The 22,041-nt window shown below is 45.0% G+C and overlaps 2 protein-coding genes across 2 annotated transcripts in view; both read right to left on the minus strand.

The window, feature by feature from the left end:
• Positions 1-16,487, minus strand: part of LOC121945844 (SREBF chaperone) — a 33,572-nt gene extending 17,085 nt beyond the window's left edge. Inside the window, 9 exon segments of the mRNA XM_042490194.1 lie at positions 365-444; positions 446-492; positions 5,873-6,045; positions 6,768-6,873; positions 7,165-7,385; positions 7,870-8,027; positions 10,019-10,139; positions 10,890-11,090; positions 16,338-16,487. Of these exon segments, the coding sequence (XP_042346128.1) occupies positions 365-444; positions 446-492; positions 5,873-6,045; positions 6,768-6,873; positions 7,165-7,385; positions 7,870-8,027; positions 10,019-10,139; positions 10,890-11,011 (1,028 nt within the window). The 5' untranslated portion in view covers positions 11,012-11,090; positions 16,338-16,487.
• Positions 1-21,922, minus strand: part of elp6 (elongator acetyltransferase complex subunit 6) — a gene marked incomplete at its 5' end in the record, with an annotated part of 22,315 nt that extends 393 nt beyond the window's left edge. Inside the window, 4 exons of the mRNA XM_042490004.1 lie at positions 17,529-17,762; positions 20,332-20,493; positions 21,130-21,328; positions 21,798-21,922. Coding sequence (XP_042345938.1) covers positions 17,637-17,762; positions 20,332-20,493; positions 21,130-21,328; positions 21,798-21,922 — 612 coding nt within the window. The remainder of the gene's footprint in view (positions 1-17,528; positions 17,763-20,331; positions 20,494-21,129; positions 21,329-21,797) is intronic.
• Between the last annotated feature and the right edge of the window lie 119 nt (positions 21,923-22,041).

Consider the following 22,041-nt stretch of genomic DNA (forward strand, 5'->3'; position numbering starts at 1 on the left):
AACTCAAAACAAACATTTCTTTGCAACTTTTTATTAATTTCTTGCTAATTTTTGGGCGATTTCTTCTTTCATTGCTTTCTGCATTCTTTCCATGATTTGGAAAGACATGGAACCAGTTTCCTCGGGTTTAAAGGGTTAAATTTCATGCTAACAGTCAGCTGTTCTGCTGGTGCAGCGTTTATCCTGCTCCCTGTCTGAGGGTGCCGACCCTCGCCGCGCTGGATCTGAGAATACTTGATCTGAGCGGCTGCAGACTTCTGAGTCTGGACCGTGGCACCGCGTCCGTCCTGTGCCTGTTTTTAAGCTGTCCTGCTGACACTCAGAGACTGTGCGACGGTCTGTGGAGCACGGGGCGGGGTCTTACCCTCCGTTGAGCGTCGGTGTCAGTCCGAACAGCGTGCAGAGTCCCACGGACATGAGCAGAGAGCTGAGCACCGTCACCACCCGCCGCCAGAGCCAGACCCCACTTTGACTTCACCATGTCGATCTTACCTGCAGGACCGAGACACGGTTCAGTTCCTCACAGCTGAGCAGCTGGATACGTTTTTCATTCTGGATACATTTGAACACTGAATATTGAACAGAGCACTGTTCACACACACATTTTAATAACACCTTTTTATCAAGACTTTTCCAGGACTTTTCCAGGATGCTGAGCCAAATTTTAAAGACAAACATTCACTCAAATGACCACCGACACTCGTGATTGGTTCTTTTGCATCACTGTTATCACGGGCTTCACTGCAACATTTGGTGCAATATTTTCCGTTTCAGCCGCAGGGTTCCTCTGGCAATTACTCCAATATTGTTTCATCTCGGATGTCAGCCATATGCAACATGTTACACATTTTATATTTTCTATACTGTATAATCTTACTACTGTTCTTGCTTTTGTATATATTGTTGTTATTGCAGCTTTGCACACATATTAATGTTCTTATGTTATATACGTACACTGCATTGTAGAGTAAAGCAGTTTTATAGTTTTTTATATTTTAAACACTTTACACACTCAGCATGTTATCTTTATCATAATTTACATTTCCACAAATTAGAGCTGATTGTCTATTTTACTATTTTATTATCTGTAGGAGCCATTTTATTTTATTTTATTTTCTGTTGTATGTAATTACCTCCTCCAAACGCTAGGGGGTGTATTGGTTTGGTATTGCCAGAAGACATTTAATCCAGAGAGCATCAGTAACAGGGGTTGCAATTGGGTGGAAGCAATCAGTTTTTGACTGTGCTCAGGGAAGATCGCCGTGTTTTCGTTATACTTTAAGTTCTTTATTAAGTGCCGGATTATAGATGTGATAAGTGCCGGATTATTGATGTGATGGCGGAACGACGAATAAACACGTGTGATGAGGAACCTGTGTGGAACAATACCTAAGTCAACTTTGGATCCCCAGCAGTGGCAAACAGAAGCTCAAAACATTCAGTGCTCTCTATCGGCTCATGTCAACAATCAAGCATCCGGTGATCTCTATGGGTTGCTACAACGTCAAAATGAGATAACCACGCTTCTTGTTCAAATGCAAAACTCCCAGTTTCTACCTCAACGGGAAATTCCAGTCTTCGATGGAGATCCTTTGCAGTTTAAATCGTTCATAAAAGCATTTGAGCACTGCGTGGAAGCAAAAACTAATAACAAAAAGGCGATTGCTTGTATTACCTTGAGCAGTTTACTAAAGGACAACCCAAAAATCTTGTACGTAGCTGTCTTCATATGACTCCAGAGAGAGGGTACACTGTTGCCAAAAGTCTGCTTGAGGAGCATTTTGGAAATGGATTAAAGGTGACTGCAGCCTCTATGGAGAAAGTCATTGGATGGCCAAGTGTCAGGTCTGAAGATGTTAAAGGACTCCAAACTTATGCACTTTATTTGCATGAATGTGCAAATGCTATGGAGGAACTGCAATACATGGAAGAACTAAACATGCCATCAAACATGAAAATTGTGATTCAGAAACTACCATACAAACTCAAAAGACATTTTGGACAGAGAAAATCAAAGAGCTTGTTTCATCGACATTGTCAAGTTTATTGAGCACCAGGTCAGAGTTGCTTCGGATCCAGTCTTTGGTGACATACAGGACACTCCACTTGGTAAAGGGGGACTCAAACCCAAGTCTCAAGCCAAACCACAGTTCTAACGAAACAGTTTTGCAACTCATGTAAGTATTACTGACGAGTGTAATGCCGATGCCCGGAAGAGTGATAAAGTTCAGAAGGAACTTATTCCCTCCCCAAAACCAAACCCTATTTCCTGCCAGTACTGTGAGCGCGGACATGTATTGGATCGATGTCTGCAACTTGGACGGAAGGCACACAGGGAAAAATTGAACTTTCTAAAGGAGAAGGTCTGTGTTTTGCTTGCTTGTGTACAGGACACGTCAGCAAAAATTGTGACAGACGTCTTATTTGCAGACAATGCAACCAAACTCATCCCAGCCTTCTACATATTGAAAAAAGGGAAAAGGTTACCCATGAAGATACAGAATTGGCAAAGAAAATACCGGAGAACTGCCCAACGACGTCAACTTGTGGTCATACAGGGGCTGGCCACAGTAATGGTATTCTTCCCATCTTACCTGTTCAAGTGAAGTGCACAAAGGGAAATAATGTGATTGAAACATATGCTTTTCTGGATCCAGGAAGCACAGGCACCTTCTGTTCTGAAAGACTAGCAAAAAGACTGAACACAGAAGGGCGAAAGGCTAAAATTCAACTACGTACCATGGGTCATAATAAGGCAGTACCAAGCTCCATTATTAATGGCCTGGAAATCTCAGAATTTTCTGGCAAGCACTTCCATGAACTCCCTGATGTGTTTACCCAGAAAGAGATGCCTGTATCTACAGCCAACATTATCAGTATAGAAGAACTGACTAAGTGGCCTTACCTCAAAGGTTTTCATATTCCTCGTATAAAGGCTGAGGTTGACCTGTTAGTCGGCACCAATGCCTCCAAGTTAATGGAACCATGGGAGGTGATTAACAGTCATGGAGATGGACCATATGCTGTCAAAACCCTATTGGGATGGGTGATTAATGGTCCATTACAAGGAAACAATGACAGGCAAAGCGAAAGTGGTTATCCTACCGTAACTGTCAATCGAACTGTTGTTGACCGGATTGAGGAGTTATTGGTCAACCAATACAGCCATGACTTCAATGAGATAACCTCTGAAGACAAAGAAGAAATGTCAAGAGAGGAAAGGAAATTTGTTGAAATTGTAGAAAACTCTATTCAGCTCAAAGAAGGGCACTACAAAATGAAACTGCCTTTCAAGAAAGAAAATGTCACCATGCCAAACAACCTCTGTGTTGCCAAGCAACGTCTTTGTGGACTAAGAAAGAAATTCCAGAGGATGCTAGTTTTCATAGAGAGTATACTAACCTTTCTCTCAGATATCATTAGCAAAGGCTATGCTGAACAGGTGCCACAACATCAACATGTAAAACAGGAAGGAAAGGTATGGTATATACCTCACCATGGAGTGTACCATCCAAGGAAAGGTACACTACGAGTTGTATTTGACTGTGGCGCAGAATTCAAAGGCGTCTCTCTCAACAGTCAACTTCTCCAGGGCCCAAACCTGACCAGCTCATTGGTTGGAGTCTTGATGCGGTTTAGACAGGAACCTGTGGCTATAATGGCCGACATACAAGCCATGTTCCACCAAGTCCAGGTGGTGGAGGAACATGTAGACTTCTTACGATTTCTGTGGTGGCCTGAAGGTGACTTGAACCAGGACCTTGCAGAATACCGCATGACTGTGCATCTATTTGGGGCTGTATCTTCACCCAGCTGTTCATGCTTTGCTCTCAGGAAGACAGCAGAGGATAATCAAACCAACTTTCCAGCCGAAGTGATCGAAACAGTGAAAAGAAAACTTCTATATGGATGACCTCCTCAAGAGCACGCTTTCAGAAGAGGATGCTATCATCATGGTTAAGAACCTCATCGCTGTCTGCCAGAAAGGAGGATTTAATCTCACAAAATGGATCAGCAACAGTCGGAAAGTGCTGCGAAGCATCCCAGAAGAACACAAGTCCAAGAACTTGTTTGAACTCGATCTGGACAGAGACAAGCTACCAATGGAGAGAGCTTTAGGTCTGCAATGGTGCATTGAGACTGACACTTTCAAGTTCAGACTGAAAATTAAGGAACAGTCCCACACCAAGCACGGCATGTTATCCCATGATCAGTTCTATCTATGATCCGTTGGGATTCCTAGCACCTCTCGTACTCCCTGGTAAGCGGCTATTGCAGGAGCTATGTAGACAAAAATGTGATTGGGATGACCAAATACCTCAACCTTTTCTTCAGAAATGGAATGGGTGGCTGGCGGACCTTCAAAGGGTGGCCGACTTCAGGGTCAGCAGGTGTATTAAGCCTGAAGGGTTTGGAAGGATCACAAGTGCTCAGATGCATCACTTCTCTGATGCTAGTGAAAGTGGATATGGCATGGTTACCTACCTCAGAATGCAGAATACTGAGAAAATGGTTCATGTTGCTTTCTTGTTTGGTAAAGCAAGAGTGGCTCCGCTGAAGCCTATCACGATACCTCGTCTAGAACTCACGGCCGCTGTTGTTGCTGTTAGAGTCAAGTGCAAATCAATCACCATTATTGGATGTGTCTAAAGAAATGCAAGCTTTTAAGGCTTCACTTAGAAATCAAAGCTTGTCACTGGAAGATCTATCAGAGGCTGAAACATCGATAATTTTCTTCTGCCAGAGAGAGAGATTCCATGATGAAATCATGAATTCCCCCACCCTCTCTCCCCCTCTCTCTTTCTCTTTCCTTTTTTGCCATGATTGTATTTCATTTGCTATTTACGACATCTATTGCTCGTCTGTCCGTCCTGGAAGAGGGATCCCTCACTATCCTCTACCGCTCTTCCTGAGGTTTCTTCCTCTTTTTTTTCCCCGTTACAGGGGTTCTTTTTTGGGGAGTTTTTTTCCTTGGGTGATGTGAGGGTCTAAGGGCAGAGGGATGTCGTACACTGTAAAGCCCTCTGAGGCAAACCATGTTTTGTGATAATGGGCTATATAAATAAAACTGACTTGACTTGACTGCATGAGTCATTAATGCCTGCATTTTTTTGAAGTAGGATTTTGTTTTGTATTTTATGGCTCTTTAGAAATTTTGGTTTAGAATTGCTCTGTCTTCTGCCATAGCAATTAGGGGCTGGTGTGTAGGAGCCATTTTATTTTATTTTATTTTCTGTTGTATGTAATTACCTCCTCCAAACGCTAGGGGGGTGTATTGGTTTGGTATTGCCGGAAGACATTTAATCCAGAGAGCATCAGTAACAGGGGTTGCAATTGGGTGGAAGCAATCAGTTTTTGACTGTGCTCAGGGAAGATCGCCGTGTTTTCGTTATACTTTAAGTTCTTTATTAAGTGCCGGATTATAGATGTGATAAGTGCCGGATTATTGATGTGATGGCGGAACGACGAATAAAAACGTCACGTGTGATGAGGAACCTGTGAGCCTGGACCGTCTTTTCCGAGTACACGTCGAAACAACAGTAGCCCAATTAGCAGCCGGTAGCGGCTAAAAGTATAGGACTTAGCCACTACATTATCTTTCAAATGTTTTGATAGAGAAAACATTTTTGTTCGTTTGTTTTTACTTTTGACAGTTTTTGAAGAAAACATTTAGGCTTTTTTCAAAATTATCATCATGCCGTGTGTGTGTGTGTGTGTGTGTGTTTTGTAGAGTGAAGTGTGTGTTCCTGTGTAAGGATTAACCCTGCGGCAGACAGGAACAACCTCTGCACACAGACACACACACCAGGCTGGAGATTTTTGTGTGTGAAGAGCGTGAAGGACGCTGCCGGTGGCGGCGGCTCGTACGCACGTGTGGAGAAGTAGATGTAGGCAAACAGGATGATGTAGGTGGTGACGAGCGGGATGAGCTCCGCCACGCCGATCTCCTCTTTGAAGTGGACGTGGACCATGTGGTCGTCCCTCAGGCTGCAGTTGGCCGACGGGTGCAGCTGCTTCAGACGAGCCCGCAGGCTGGACAGGAAGCTGCACGTACGCACACGCACACGCACACACACACACACACACACACATATATATATATACATACATACACACACACACACACAGTTACTGTGAGAAAGTGCTCATCATCATCATCATCATCATTTATTTATTAAATAAAATAAAAGACACTGAGGGTGAGACAGTCACTCTCAGCAGACAGGTCGTCCCTACAGACTCGTCTTTCACACGAGTCAGACCTGCACCGTTATTACACGTATGACTCCACACACATACATCACATGCTATCATCATATCATACATTACATTTATTAGTTTTATGGCTGTTATCATTGTTGCGTGTTTACGTTATTACCATGATTGCTGTGCACCCATAACTGGCTTTGTGGACACACTGAGTCTGAGACACTCAGAGAAACACTGCAGAGTCTGTGTGCAGGTGTGTGTGTGTGTGTGTGTGTGTGTGTGTGTGTGTGTGTGTGTCACTGGAAGGTGCTGTTGATCAGGGAGCAGACGACGTGTGCTGACAGCTTCAGAGGACACACGGAGCTCTGAGGTCGATGTAAATCTATCATAAATCTCCTGCTCACTGTGACTCAGACATGTTTCCTAAAAGCTTTAAGTCAGCAGACTGAAGTGGCTTCACACACACTCAGAGTCAGAAACACCGACGAATGAAGCTGATGTCAGGATGAACAAAGGGCAGATCAAACCTCTCAGCTTCTGTCTGCAGCTGCACTCACCTGGAATCATAGGAGGACAGGACCACAGTGATGGTGTACGTCACCACACGCCTCCTGTTGTAGTGACTCACACCTGTGAACCTCCCCGGCACGCCAAACAACAGGTCTGAAACACACACACACACACACACACACACACATAAACATGATATCCCTCCGCCCACACACATACACACATCATATCATATCACACACATACACACACACACACACCCATCATATCACACACACACACACACACACACACACACACACACACACACACACACACACACACACACACATATACACACCACACCATCATACCAGGTGTCAGTCCTAACATGTTATAAAAATGTCTGTCCTAACATGTTCAGAACATGTGTCTTTCCTGACATGTTAGGATCATGTGTCATACCTCGGAGCGTGGCAGACGTGTGCAGGCCTTTGGGTTCGTGTTTCTGGATGGTCTTCAGCAGGTCCGGGTCCGAGTCAAACAGCTCCCGCTGGTTCTGCCAGTAGTTCCCCGGAGACACCAGCAGGCAGCCGTGCTCCGGGAGCACCGACTGCATCCGCCTCAACCCCGGGAACAGGTCCGTCACCTGAAGACACAACGTCTCCAGACTGCGGACACCAGAACTGACAGAGGACACACAGAAACGAGGACAGACAGAAAAAGGAGAGACAGAGAATGAGGACACACAGAGGACAGAGAGGGGAGACAGTGGACAGAGAGAGAGAGAGGACAGACAGACAACAGAGAGAGAGGGGAGACAGTGGACAGACAGAGAGAAAGGAGAGATAGAGAGAGAGGACAGAGAGGAGAGACAGTGGACAGAAAGAGAGAGAGGAGAGATAGAGAGACGGAGGACAGACAGAAAGGAGAGAAACAGAGAGAGGACAGACAGAGAGGAGAGACACAGAAAGAGGACAGACAGAGATGAGAGAGGAGGGAGAGGAGAGACAGAGAAAGAGGGGAGACAGAGGACAGACAGAGAGAGAGGAGAGACAGAGGTCTAAGAATCATTATCAGCACAGCAGGACATTAACATCATATGTCCACCTCCTCCTGAAAACACCTGCTGTCTTACCTGTCAGGTGTGTTACCTGTCAGGTGAGTTACCTGTCAGAGTGGACATGGTTGCGGATCTCCTCCAGCAGGCTGAAGGCTCGACTAAGCGGTGACCGAAACGCATCCACCGGCACCAGACTGCTGTCCCACGGAGACACCGCCGCCTTGACCAACACCTGCTGAATGTAGGCGACCGGAGGACCCCGGTACTACACAAACATAAACACATGCACGCACGCACGCACACAAACACGCACGCACGCACGCACGCACGCGCTTGCGCACACGCACACACACACACACACACACACACACACACACACACACACACACACACACACACACACACACACACACACAGCTCGTATGCTCGTTTAATGGGATATACACACGTGGACAAAATTGTTGGTACCCTTTGGTTAATGAAAGAAAAAACTCACAATGGTCACAGAAATAACTTGAATCTGGCAAAAGTAATAATAAATAAAAATTCTATGAAATTTAAACCAATGAAAGTCAGACATTGCTTTTCAACCATGCTTCAACAGAATTATTTAAAAAAAAAAAATCATGAAACAGGCCTGGACAAAAATGATGGTACCCTCAACTTAATATTTTGTTGCACAACCTTTTGAGGCAATCACTGCAATCAAACGATTCCTGTAACTGTCAATGAGACTTCTGCACTTCTCAGCAGGTATTTTGGCCCACTCCTCATGAGCAAACTGCTCCAGTTGTCTCAGGTTCGAAGGGTGCCTTTTCCAGACGACATGTTTCAGCTCCTTCCAAAGATGCTCAATAGGATTTAGGTGAGGGCTCATAGAAGGCCACTTTAGAATACTCCAATATTTTCCTCTTAGCCATTCTTGGGTGTTTTTAGCTGTGTGTTTTGGGTCATTGTCCTGTTGCAAGACCCATGACAATGCGACTGAGACCAGCTTTCTGACACTGGCCAGCACATTTCTCTCTAGAATCCCTTGATAGTCTTGAGATTTCATTGTACCCTGCACAGATTCAAGACACCCTGTGCCAGATGCAGCAAAGCAGCCCCAGAACATAACAGAGCCTCCTCCATGTTTCACAGTGTTCTTTTCTTGATATGCTTCATTTTTGCGTCTGTGAACATAGAGCTGATGTGTCTTGGCAAAAAGTTCCATTTTTGTCTCATCTGTCCACAGGACATTCTCCCAGAAGCATTGTGGCTTGTCAACATGTAGTTTGGCAAATTCCAGTCTGGCTTTTTTATGATTTGTTTTCAACAATGGTGTCCTCCTTGGTCGTCTCCCATTAAGTCCACTTTGGCTCAAACAACGACGGATGGTGCGATCTGACACTGATGTTCCTTGAGCTTGAAGTTCACCTTTAATCTCTTTAGAAGTTTTTCTGGGCTCTTTTGTTACCATTCGTATTATCCGTCTCTCTTTGATTTGTCATCAATTTTCCTCCTGCGGCCACGTCCAGGGAGGTTGGCTACAGTCCCATGGATCTTAAATTTCTGAATAATATGTGCAACTGTAGTCACAGGAACATCAAGCTGCTTGGAGATGGTCTTATAGCCTTTACCTTTAACATGCTTGTCTATAATTTTATTTCTAATCTCCTGAGACAACTCTTTCCTTTGCTTCCTCTGGTCTACGTGGAGTTGTGGTACACACCATGTCACCAAACAGCACAGTGACTACCTGTAGCCCTATATATAGGCCCACTGACTGATTACAAGATTGTAGACACCTGTGATGCTAATTAGTGGACACACCTTGGATTAACATGTCCCTTTGGTCACATTATTTTCAGTCTTTTCTAGGGGTACCATCATTTTTGTCCAGGCCTGTTTCATGAGTTTATTTTTTTAAATAATTCTGTTGAAGCATGGTTGAAAAGCAATGTCTGACTTTCATTGGTTAAATCTCATAGAATTTTTATTTATTATTACTTTTATCAGATTCAAGTTATTTCTGTGACCATTGTGAGTTTTTCTTTCATTAACCGAAGGGTACCAACAATTTTGTCCACGTGTATATATGTGTTGTTTATATTATGGGATGTGCTGTGTGTGTGTGTGTGTGTGTTATGTGATGTGTGTGTTGTGTGTATTATGGGATGTGTGTGTGTGTGTGTGTGTGTGGGAGTGTTGTGTGTATTATGGGATGTGTGTGTGTGTGTGTTGTGTGTATTTTGGGATGCGTGTGTGGTGTCTCACCCAGTCGGGCCGTTCTCCCAGGTCTCCCTGCGGCTCCGGTGAGGGGACGCCGTAGTCTCTGACTGCCGTGGTGAACTCCACAGGACCGGTCCCAGGCAGAGGGAGCCTCAGTAGCGGGTAGCTACAAGGAAGAGGACAACGCAACTTCAGAAGAAATGACTGATAAATTAGTAATAATTTACAAAAAATAAAGAATAAATACTGAAGTTCTCTGAACATTTTTCCTTACCCTCATAAAAAAATATATAAAATATAATTTCAAATACAGTTTGAAATGGTTGTATTTTTGTATTTTACATTCATTTTAAATAACAAGTCCCCCTCCCCTTTCCTCCTATGATAAATAAAGTACAGTCCCACAACACCGGCACAGCAGCTACCCAATGTCCTGCTGTGGACGTAGCAAAACAGATTTTAACCACCTAAAAACTCAATCTGAGTGTGAGTGTTGACTGTGTTTGAATGTCGTCTCCTCTTTAGCTTCCTCAGCACCTGACGGAGGCAGCGGGAGAGCAGCAGCTCGGCCGTTCAGTGCAGTAAAATGTCCATTTTTCTCAGTAAAATGAAAACAGCTTCAAATCCCCATCAGTAAGGCCTGTCTGACAGCGAGGGAAAGCACTGAAAGTACTGTTAATATAGCGTATGCTTTGACTGATATTGATTTTTTTTACTTCAAACTAATCAATGAAGGCAGAGTTTGCTCAGCGCCCTCTGATTATATGATGTGACGTGGCGGTTTTGTACCCCGAAGTTATTTTAAATAAACAGCTGTGATTGTGATTGGCTCGATATCACAGACCGGATCAATACACATTAATGATCCAGCTGGAGCCAGAGCTCCACCGAACTGGAGACACACTGAGAGACGTACCAGCATGTGAGGATGCTGGCTGAGGTGAAGAGGATGATGGGAACCGGGTAGGAGGCACACAGCAGCCCGTGGCGGTAAAACGCCGCCGAGATCTTCTCTCTCAGCTGCTCACGCAGCGTCATCCTGAGGGGCGGGGTCAACTCCCGGCCATCAGAAAGCACTGCGCGGCCGAGGACGGAGCACCGTGGGGCATCCAGGGACCTGCAGGGGACGACACCTGACCGTTACAAAGACACACCTGCACAGGTAATCAGACACATACATATATAAACATACACACCTCCACAGGTACATCAGACACATACATACATAAACATACATACCTGCACAGGTAATCAGACACATACATACATAAACATACACACCTGCACAGGTACATCAGACACATACATACATAAACACATACACACCTGCACAAGTAAATCACACACACACACACACACATATCCCATAATACACACAACACACACATCGCATAATACACACAACACACACATCCCATAATACACACAACACACACATCGCATAATACACACAACACACACACACACACACACACACACACACACACACACACATATACACACCACAAGGACAGGTACATCACACACACCTGGACATGAACAATCACGTTAATAAAAACTACAAATGTTGGACATAATTAGGGACACAACACGTGGACATAAAGGACACCATCTCTGTCTGCTGTCCTGTGGGGGCGGGGTCAGTCATCACACCTGTATTAACCCCTTAGGGTCACTTTTTTAAGAACTAACTCCTCAATCACACTCAGCGTCCCGCAGCCGGCACTCTGACACACGGCTCAATCAACACACAGAGAGGCGTGGACGCATTCCACACGGTCCACAACACGCCACTCCGGCTGAACAGCAAACACGCCACTCCGGCTGAACAGCAAACACGCCACTCGTCCATCACAGTAGGTGAGGACGGCCTGCTGTGATTGGACAGCAGAACAGGAAGCACAAACTGAGGGTCCTTTCAGGGATCAATGAGGAGAAATATTCACAGATTTAAGGGCTCCATTGTCGTGGCAACCCGTCTATCTGTGTCACGTGATGTCAGCTGACTCAGAACGCACTGTGGATCAATACTAACTACTTGATTTCAATCCACATGAGAAACCACCCAAAAAATCATCAGTTCATTAGAAAATCAATTACTGATTGATTGATCAGTTAGAAATGAACATTGTCCTGTGAAGACAGACTGAAGTCTCTCTGCTCAATGCAGAACAGAACACTCTCAAAGTCCTGGTCCAGGTCCAGGTCCTCCATGTCCCTGCTGTCAGTCTGTGTACTGAGAAGACGAACACACCTGATGCTGCTCAGCAGCGTTTCCGTCACTCAGCTAATCTGGATTTAACCCATCGGAAACTCAGCCAGCTCAAAGACCCCCCCGCTGCACCTCCCCCTCTGTCGGACTGTCTTTGCCTCTGTCTCTCTCTGTCTGTCTTTGCCTCTGTCTGTCTGTGTCTCTCTCTGCCGCTGTCTATCACTGTCTGTTTCTGTCTGTCTGTCTCTGCCTGTCGCTGTCTGTCTATCTCTGTCTGTCTTTGCCTCTGTCTCTGTCTCTGTCTCAGTCTGTCTCTGACAGGAAGACAAACTACAGTGAGACACTGATCAATAACATCAATAATCCTGGATTTCAGAGGGAGCCAGTGCAAAGAAGCTGAAACAGGAGAAATATGATCCCTTTTCTTGGTTCCCGTTAGAACACGAGCAGCAGCGTTCTGCACCAGTTGGAGAGACCTAAGAGATTTGTTGGAGCAACCGAATAATAGGGAGTTACAGTAATCCAGCCTAGAGGTGACAAATGCATGTACTGATTTTTCAGCATCTGTTTGGGACAGGATATGTCTAATTTTTGTGATGTTGTGCAAGTGAAAGAAAGCCGTCCTTGAAGTTTGTTTTTTATGGGAGGCAAAAGATCTTGATCTTGATCAAATAAAACTCTGAGGTTCCTTACATGTGTTCTAGAGGACAAGGTAATGCCATCTACAGAAATGATATCCTTAGAATAGATATCCTTTATCTTGGAGAAAGTCACAGAGTTGATGAGCAACCACTCTCTCAAGGATTTTAGAAATAAAGGGGAGATTAGATATCGGTCTGTAGTTCGCTAAAACCTCAGGATTGAGAGTGGGCTTCTTTAGAAGAGGTTTAATGACAGATACTTTAAAAGACTGAGGTACATCGCCCGTTAATAATGACGCACTGATTATATCTGACAAAGAGTTGTCAATTAAGGGTAAGACTTTCTTAAGTAGCCTAGTTAGGATGGGGTCTAACAGGCATGTTGATGGCTTCGATGCAGAAATCAAGTCGCTGAAGGTCAATGGGGAAAATCGGTCCAAATAAACTACAGGCCTTGCTGCCATATCCAAGCTACCTGAATCGGGGGTCAGGTCAGTTAAGGGCTAGAGGTGATGGATTTTATCTCCAATAGTTATAATTTGGGAACCTGGGGCCTGGGAACGCCTTGGGATCCCCCGGGAAGAGCTGGACGAAATGGCCGGGGAGAGGGAAGTCTGGGCTTCCCTGCTTAGGCTGCTGCCCCCGCGACCCGACCCCGGATAAGCGGAAGAAAATGGATGGATGGACTTAAATTAGTAAAAGCATTCTTAGTTACTGTTAGGCATGGTAATGAGGTCAATGCAGAAGGATCAATTAAATTTAGCTACTGCATCATCGGACATACATCTAGGATAGTAACTCTTGTAGAGAGGCATGTAATTGAGTAATAAAAAATTGGAAGTTATTAAATAATGGCTTGACAGAGCGGGATTCTTAGAAAAGTCTAATAAATCTTCAATATCGATGCTGTATGCAAGGGCAAGATCTAGGGTGAGGGCGTAGCTGTGGGTGGGTCTGTGAACACTGACTGAAGCCAACTGAATCCAAAAGTGTGGAGAAAGCAGCACTAAGGCTATTATTATTAAGGCAAGGCAAGGCAAGTTTATTTGTATAGCACATTTCAGCAACAAGGCAATTCAAGGTGCTTCACACAGAACACTGAAATACAACAACGGGGGGAAAAGAAACACATTTAAAACATTATAAAAGAAGCATGTAAAAGGTGATTAAAAACAGCAAGTAGGAAAACAACAGATAAAACCCAAAAATATAAAAACACATATATTAAAATAAGAGTTGCAATGCAGAGTTTCAAAGAAAAATATAAAATTTAAAAAGTAAAAAGCCTTTTAGCCAAAGGCAGCAGTGAACAGGTGAGTCTTTAACCTTGACTTAAAAGAACTCAGACTCTCAGCAGACCTGATATTTTCTGGTAATATCCTCTATTAATATCCATGTGAATGTTAAAATCCCTTATGATATTTAATTTAAGCACATAACTTGACATAAGCTCAGAGAATTCAGATAGGAATTCAGAGTAACAACCAGGTAACAGCCAGGTAACAACCAGAAAATAACCAGGAAACAGCCAGGTAACAACCAGAAAATAACCAGGTAACAGCCAGGTAACAACCAGAAAATAACCAGGTAACAGCCAGGTAACAACCAGGTAACAGCCAGGTAACAACCAGAAAATAACCAGGTAACAGCCAGGTAACAGCCAGGTAACAGCCAGGTAACAACCAGGTAACAACCAGAAAATAACCAGGTAACAGCCAGGTAACAACCAGAAAATAACCAGGTAACAGCCAAGTAACAACCAGGTAACAACCAGAAAATAACCAGGTAACAGCCAGGTAACAACCAGAAAATAACCAGGTAACAACCAGAAAATAACCAGGTAACAGCCAGGTAACAGCCAGGAAACAACCAGAAAATAACCAGGTAACAGCCAGGTAACAACCAGAAAATAACCAGGTACCAGCCAGGTCACAACCAGGTAACAGCCAGGTAACAACCAGAAAATAACCAGGTAACAGCCAGGTAACAGCCAGGTAACAGCCAGGTAACAACCAGGTAACAACCAGAAAATAACCAGGTAACAGCCAGGTAACAGCCAGGTAACAACCAGGTAACAACCAGAAAATAACCAGGTAACAGCCAGGTAACAACCAGAAAATAACCAGGTAACAGCCAGGTAACAGCCAGGTAACAACCAGAAAATAACCAGGTAACAGCCAGGTAACAACCAGAAAATAACCAGGTAACAGCCAGGTAACAGCCAGGAAACAACCAGAAAATAACCAGGTAACAGCCAGGTAACAACCAGAAAATAACCAGGTAACAGCCAGGTAACAACCAGAAAATAACCAGGTAACAGCCAGGTAACAACCAGAAAATAACCAGGTAACAGCCAGGTAACAACCAGAAAATAACCAGGTAACAGCCAGGTAACAACCAGAAAATAACCAGGTAACAACCAGAAAATAACCAAGTAACAGCCAGGTAACAACCAGGTAACAGCCAGAAAATAACCAGGTAACAGCCAGGTAACAGCCAGAAAATAACCAGGTAACAACCAGCCAACAACCAGAAAATAACCAGGTAACAGCCAGACAGCGGCCAGGTAACAAGTGAGAACTGAGATAAATAACCAACAGTCCCTTTCCTCTGATAAATACAAAACAGTCCCTAAACTCGGGTGACTGTGTGAAAAGTTGAAGTTGAAGCTGCTAACGTTAGCCTTGTTGCTTGCTAACATATAAACTTTATGAAAAGCGGATATAACGGATAACATTTTATCATCCCAAATGTTTCCGGTCACTGAATAAATACTAACGTTACTCGACGTCCTGTGACGTCACACCAGAGGATTACAACGTCACGTTTTGTACCTGCAGACACCTGTGTTAGCACCGGGCTAACGTAAGCATGCAGTTAGCTCCGTTAGCTCCTTCGGGTATCAGCAGCGTGTGTTTAGACATTGCCTGTGAGGCTACTGTTTGTCCCCGGAGCTCACTGTTGGCTTAGTGTTATCCTGACGTTACTTTAACGTTAGTTTGACGTTAGTTTAGTGTGCGTGAGCCGCAGATTATCAGCCTGTCACTGCGAAGCTAACACGTCAGTTAGCAGCTACATTAGCGTTGTTAGCATCGGTTAGCTCAGTGATGGTGTTCCGGTTTGTTTCGGGCTCTGATCTGATTTTTCTCCTCATTTTGGTCTAGATAATGAAACCATTAAGCTGACACCACAGACAGCACCACGGACACCTGTCCACACTTATTCCAGCAGCTCGGAGCCTCAGAGGACACCTGCAGGGACCAGACTGTCCCAAACACACAACGAGCTAACGATAGCATGCTGTTAGCCCCGTTAGCTCCTCCGGAATCTACAATATGAATCCACACATTAACAGTGAGGGTCGGTGGTGAACCGGATCATGTTGGACGAGATGATGAGACGATAAAGCTGAGACCACAGACACCTGTCCACACCTGTCCAACAGCTCCGACACAAACCGAGCTAACCGCAGCAGCTAACGCTAACAGCTTTCATCTGTCCACACACTCACCTGGACAAACTTTGCTCAGGTGTGTCTGTCTCTACCCGATCCTCAGGTGTTTCTGTGTGTCCTCGGGTGTGTCTGTGGGTGTACAGGTGAGCTGTCAGCTGACAGTTCCTCAGTGATGCTCGGTTGATGCTAACACATATGCTAACATGCAGCAGCGCTCAGAGCTGCTGGCTGTCAGAGTCACACAGACCTCTGACCTCTGACCCCTGACCCTGCGGGGAGGAGACACGGGACCGGAGAGGACACGAGGCAGGATAGAGCGACCTCTGCTGTCCACACACAGCAACAACAAACAGCAGCAGCAACAAACAACAGCAGCAGCAACAAACAACAGCAGCAACAAACAACAGTAGCAACAAACAACAGCAGCAACATGTTTTATGTAAAGACGAGCCACATTCATCCTGTTTCATCAGACTTTATTTTTCTTTATCATCATGTTGTGATCCTATGAGCCCAGTGTCCCCTCTTTACTGGTCCACAGTCCACTCATGTCCTTTAATTTCCATTAATGTCCAACAGATTTAAGAGAGTCGATTTCACAGATGGTTTGTGGGAAATTAAACTCACCAAAAGTTTTTTTTTAAAATCACTAAACATTTTAAGAAAAAGTAAATTGCCAAATTTGTCTTAAAAAATGTAAAATTTTTGTCTTTAAAAATGTTGGGGGTGGGGCGTGGTCTAAAAATTGTTGCTTTTTTCCTTTATAATTTTTGGGTGGTTTTTGAGAAAATGTGCCTTCCAAACCAGCAGGCCCTCCAAAATGAAAATCACTAAAATGAACCCATTTATCACAGGCGGAAACAGTGAAAACAGAAGTTATTGTGGGATTTTGGGATTTTCACATTTCTGACAGTGCTTGAAAACATCATGTGGGATAAACACTCGAGTCACTCTGAGGGCTCAGGGAAAAATATTTGTAGCTTTGGGGAATGTAAAAAAACCCAAACAAACAGCCACACTCTCCCCTGACAAACAAAGAACAGTCCTTTAGACATATTTATTTATTATTTATACACACATTTACACCTGCATTCATTTCTGAACATTGGGGGCGGGTCCTGATGATGTCACTGATACGAGTGAACCCTAACCCTGTGCGATCAGCGAGTCTGTCCTCCAGACGCTCTGACACCCAGACTGGGAGCATCCCAGTGGAACAGCTGGGCTGTGGCTGTATATGTGCTCTACGTGTGTGTGTGTGTGTGTGTGTGTGTGTGTGTGTGTGTGTGTGTGTGGTGTGCTCATATTCAAACAGTCAGTTTTGACATGTAAAAACAAATATGTCCACAGGTGGGACTAGAGGACGGCGCTGGACGTCCCTGGAGCAAAGAAGGACGCTCCTTTATCGTGGACTTTGTACTGGAAGAGTTTCTTCTGCGGCTGCTGACCATCAGCTCGCCTCCGCCTCCAGGACACCTCTACCTGTAACACAACAACAACACCTGTTTACCACCTGTAACACAACAACACCTGCCCAGCCTGTGCAGTTCGCGTACAGGCCGGGCATCGGTGTGGACGACGCCGTCATCTACCTGCTGCACCGGTCACTTTCGCACCTGGAGGGCCCCGGGAGCACTGTGAGAGTCATGTTCTTTGACTTCTCCAGTGCTTTCAACACCATCCAGCCTGCCCTGCTCAGGGGAAAGCTGGAGGGAGCCGGGGTCGACCGTCACCTGGCTGCATGGACCATCGACTACCTCACCAACAGACCGCAGTATGTGAGGCTCAGCGACTGTGTGTCGAATGTGGTAGTCTGCAGCACGGGGGCTCCACAGGGTACAGTGCTCTCCCCGTTCCTGTTTACACTGTACACATCAGACTTCACCCACAATACTGACAGCTGCCACATCCAGAAGTTCTCCGATGACACAGCCATCGTTGGATGTGTGTCAGAGGGGGACGAGCTGGAGTACAGGGAGGTCATCACCTCCTTTGTCTGCTGGTGCGAACAGAACTACCTGAGCATCAATGCCAGCAAGACAAAGGAGGTGGTGATTGACTTCAGGAGGAGACCACCTCAGCCTGCACCGGTGAACATCCAGGGCCTGGACATTGAGATCGTGGAGAAGTACAGGTACCTGGGTGTTCACCTCAACAACAAACTGGACTGGGCACACAATACAGATGTCCTGTACAGGAAGGGCCAGAGTCGTCTCCACCTGCTGAGGAGACTGAGGTCCTTCGGTGTGAGCGGGACTCTGTTAAGGACATTTTATGACTCGGTGGTGGCATCAGCCATCTCCTATGCTGTGGTCTGCTGGGGCAGTGGAAGCACAGAGCGGGACAGGAAGAGGCTGAACAAGCTGGTCAGGAGGGCCGGCTCAGTCTCGGACTGTCCCCTGGACTCCATCGAGGAGGTGGGTGAGAGGAGGATGTTGGCCAAGCTGACATCCATCATGGACAACCCCTCTCACCCCCTTCATGAGACTGTGGGAGACCTGAGCAGCTCCTTCAGCAGCAGACTGCGGTACCCACGCTGCAGGAAGGAACGCCACCGCAGGTCCTTCCCTCCATCGGCCATCAGGCTATACAACACCAGCCTGAGCCAACAATAACCTGGACTCACTACAATCAAAAGTTGCACTCTCTGACTTTTGTATTTACAACCTGTACATTTTTTGTTTTCCTTGATACATGCCTATATTTTGCACTATTGTATATTTTATATTTTGTATATATTGATTGTTAGAGCCATTTTTTGGGTTATGTGTATTTGTGTTTATTTTTTTTTGTTTGTCTGGAAGCCACAGTAGGTGGCGCTCTGCACTGTGTGGGCAGGAATGATTAAATAGAGCAAGACGTAATTACTCAGCAGGTGTGCTGCTGAATGAGAGAGCAAACAGTTTTTTGTCCGTCACGTCACGTCACGTCACGTCGGATCGTGGTCGTCGACTTTATTTATGCGTTGTGGCAAATATGTGAGCCCTTTTGTTTGTATGTGCAGTTCAATTATCGGCGCATTGTGTCAAGAGCGTTTATAAATAAATGTGGATGATTACAAGAAGTGTTGGATTCATTGGACCCGGAAGACGACGGACGCGTCAATTATCAGTCTCAGCAGGTAGCAGCAGCCCCTCAGTGGCTTAGGTTCGTTTTGTTGTTTTTGTTAAGAACAAGTCACTATATTGATATTTTTATATATTTTTTTCTGTACACACAGCTGCTGTGACAAGTGAATTTCCCACAAGTGGGATAAATAAACGTGTCTAAGTCTAAGTCTAAGTCTTTACCACCTGTAACACAACAACAACACCTGTTTACCACCTGTAACACAACAACACCTGTTTACCACCTGTAACACAACAACAACACCTGTTTACCACCTGTAACACAACAACAACACCTGTTTACCACCTGTAACACAACAACACCTGTTTACCACCTGTAACACAACACCTGTTTACCACCTGTAACACAACAACAACACCTGTTTACCACCTGTAACACAACATGTGACTCACCTGTGTGTGTGTTTCATGTTGAGTCAGACTCACCTGTGTGTGTGTGTGTTTCATGTTGAGTCAGACTCACCTGTGTGTGTGTTTCATGTTGAGTCAGACTCACCTGTGTGTGTGTGTGTTTCATGTTGAGTCAGACTCACCTGTGTGTGTCTGTGTGTGTGTGTATTTCATGTTGAATCAGACTCACCTGTGTGTGTCTGTGTGTGTGTGTCTGTGTTTCATGTTGAACCAGACTCACCTGTGTGTGTCTGTGTGTGTGTGTGTGTTTCATGTTGAGTCAGACTCACCTGTGTGTGTCTGTGTGTGTGTGTGTATGTATGTGTGTGTGTGTTTGTGTGTGTGTGTGTGTTTCATGTTGAGTCAGACTCACCTGTGTGTCTGTGTGTGTGTGTGTGTGTGTGTGTGTGTGTTTGTGTCTGTGTGTGTTTCATGTTGAATCAGACTAACCTGTGTGTGTCTGTGTGTGTGTGTGTGTGTGTGTGTGTGTGTGTGTATGTGTGTGTGTGTGTTTCATGTTGAATCAGACTCACCTGTCCGTGTATGTCCCTGCAGTATCCGGTGGGGAGACCCTGTACGTGCAGCATGAGGCTGCTCTGGTGGGTCAGACCCGTCAGGAGTCTCTCTGAGCCTTCATCAGCAGCATCCTCCTCCTCTTCCTCCTCATCACAGCGGACCAGCATCACCACGTTACCCTGCAGGCACAGTGAACTCATAACAACAACAACAACAACAACAACTTTATATAAATGTTTTCTTTAATAACAGAGTTAACAAAGTGCTTTGACAAACAGAGCAAAGCAGAAATCATGTGACAAAAAAAAAAAAAGACAGTCAGACAGTCCAACACAAGACGCAAGACACAAGACACAAGAGAGACCAAACTAAGACAGAGACCAGGACAAAACTTATGACCAGGACAAATAATGCAGGAGGCAGGATGCAAATTGTCAGCATAAAATAGATGAAAAACAACAACAACAGACACAATGAAAGCACTCAAAGCAGAAATAAAATAAAATAAAACAGATCAAACAAATTGAAAAGGTAAAATAAAAGAAAATAAAACAGATAAAACAAATGTAAAAGGTACAATTAAAAGAAATAAAAGAAAATAAAACAGGTTCAAAAGGTCAAATGAAAAGAAAACAGGAAATAAAACAGATCAAACAAATTAAAAAGGTAAAATCAAAAGATAAATAAATAAATAAAGACGACATCATGAAAGCAAGCAAAAATGGGTTTTAACAATTAATTTAAAACAGGTTCATTCATCATCACCCAAACCCTGCAGTCCACTCCCTCTGTCTCTGTCTGTCTGTGTCTCTCACCTGTCTCTGGGAGCAGACAGTGGCTCGGCAGTAGTGACTGAAGTCCAGCAGGTTGTTGACATCCACCCCAAGACTCAGCAGGACACTGAGGTCGTCCACCAGCAGCACTGGGGGACCCCACTGTCCCCGCCCACCATCAGGAACACTCACACTGGATTGGACAAACTGGTACAGACTCCTCAGTCCCACAGCGGAATCCCTGAAGACACAGAGACAGACAGAGAGTCAGACACAGGGATAGACAGAGACAGACAAGAAGACAGATACAGAGATAGACAGACAGACACAGAGACAGATAGACAGACAGACAGAAGGACAGAGACAGACACAGAGACAGGGACACAGACAGACAGAGAGAGACAGACACATAAGGAGAGACACAGAGACAGACAGAGAGACAGACACAGAGAAACAGGGACACAGAGAGACAGAAACAGGCACACAGAGACAGAGACGGACAAAGAGACAGACACAAGGACACAGAGAGACAGACACAGACAGAGAGACAGACACAAGGACACAGAGGGGACAGAGGCAGGGACACAGACAGACTGATGAAAACATTCTGACTGTTTGTAAACAAACTGTGATGTCATTTGTTTATATCGTGGTGACAAATAAACAATGATGTCACACACAGAGTGGAAAGGTGAGGACAAGAGAGGTACCTGAGGAAGTCCAGGGGTCCATCTCCTGTCCCATTGTCCTCAGGGACCAACACAGACAGACACTCCTTCAGACCCTCCAGGAAGACCAGTTGTCCCCTGTCCCTCGCCTGGACTGCACTCACACCCTGAGGACAGACAGAGGGGACACACTGAAGACACACCCTGAGGACACATAGACGGGACACTCCTAGAGGACACACAGAGGGGATACTCTGAGGACACACCCTGAGGACGCACAGAGGGG

This window comes from Plectropomus leopardus, chromosome 7, assembly GCF_008729295.1.
Source record: "Plectropomus leopardus isolate mb chromosome 7, YSFRI_Pleo_2.0, whole genome shotgun sequence".
NCBI lineage: Eukaryota > Metazoa > Chordata > Actinopteri > Perciformes > Serranidae > Plectropomus > Plectropomus leopardus.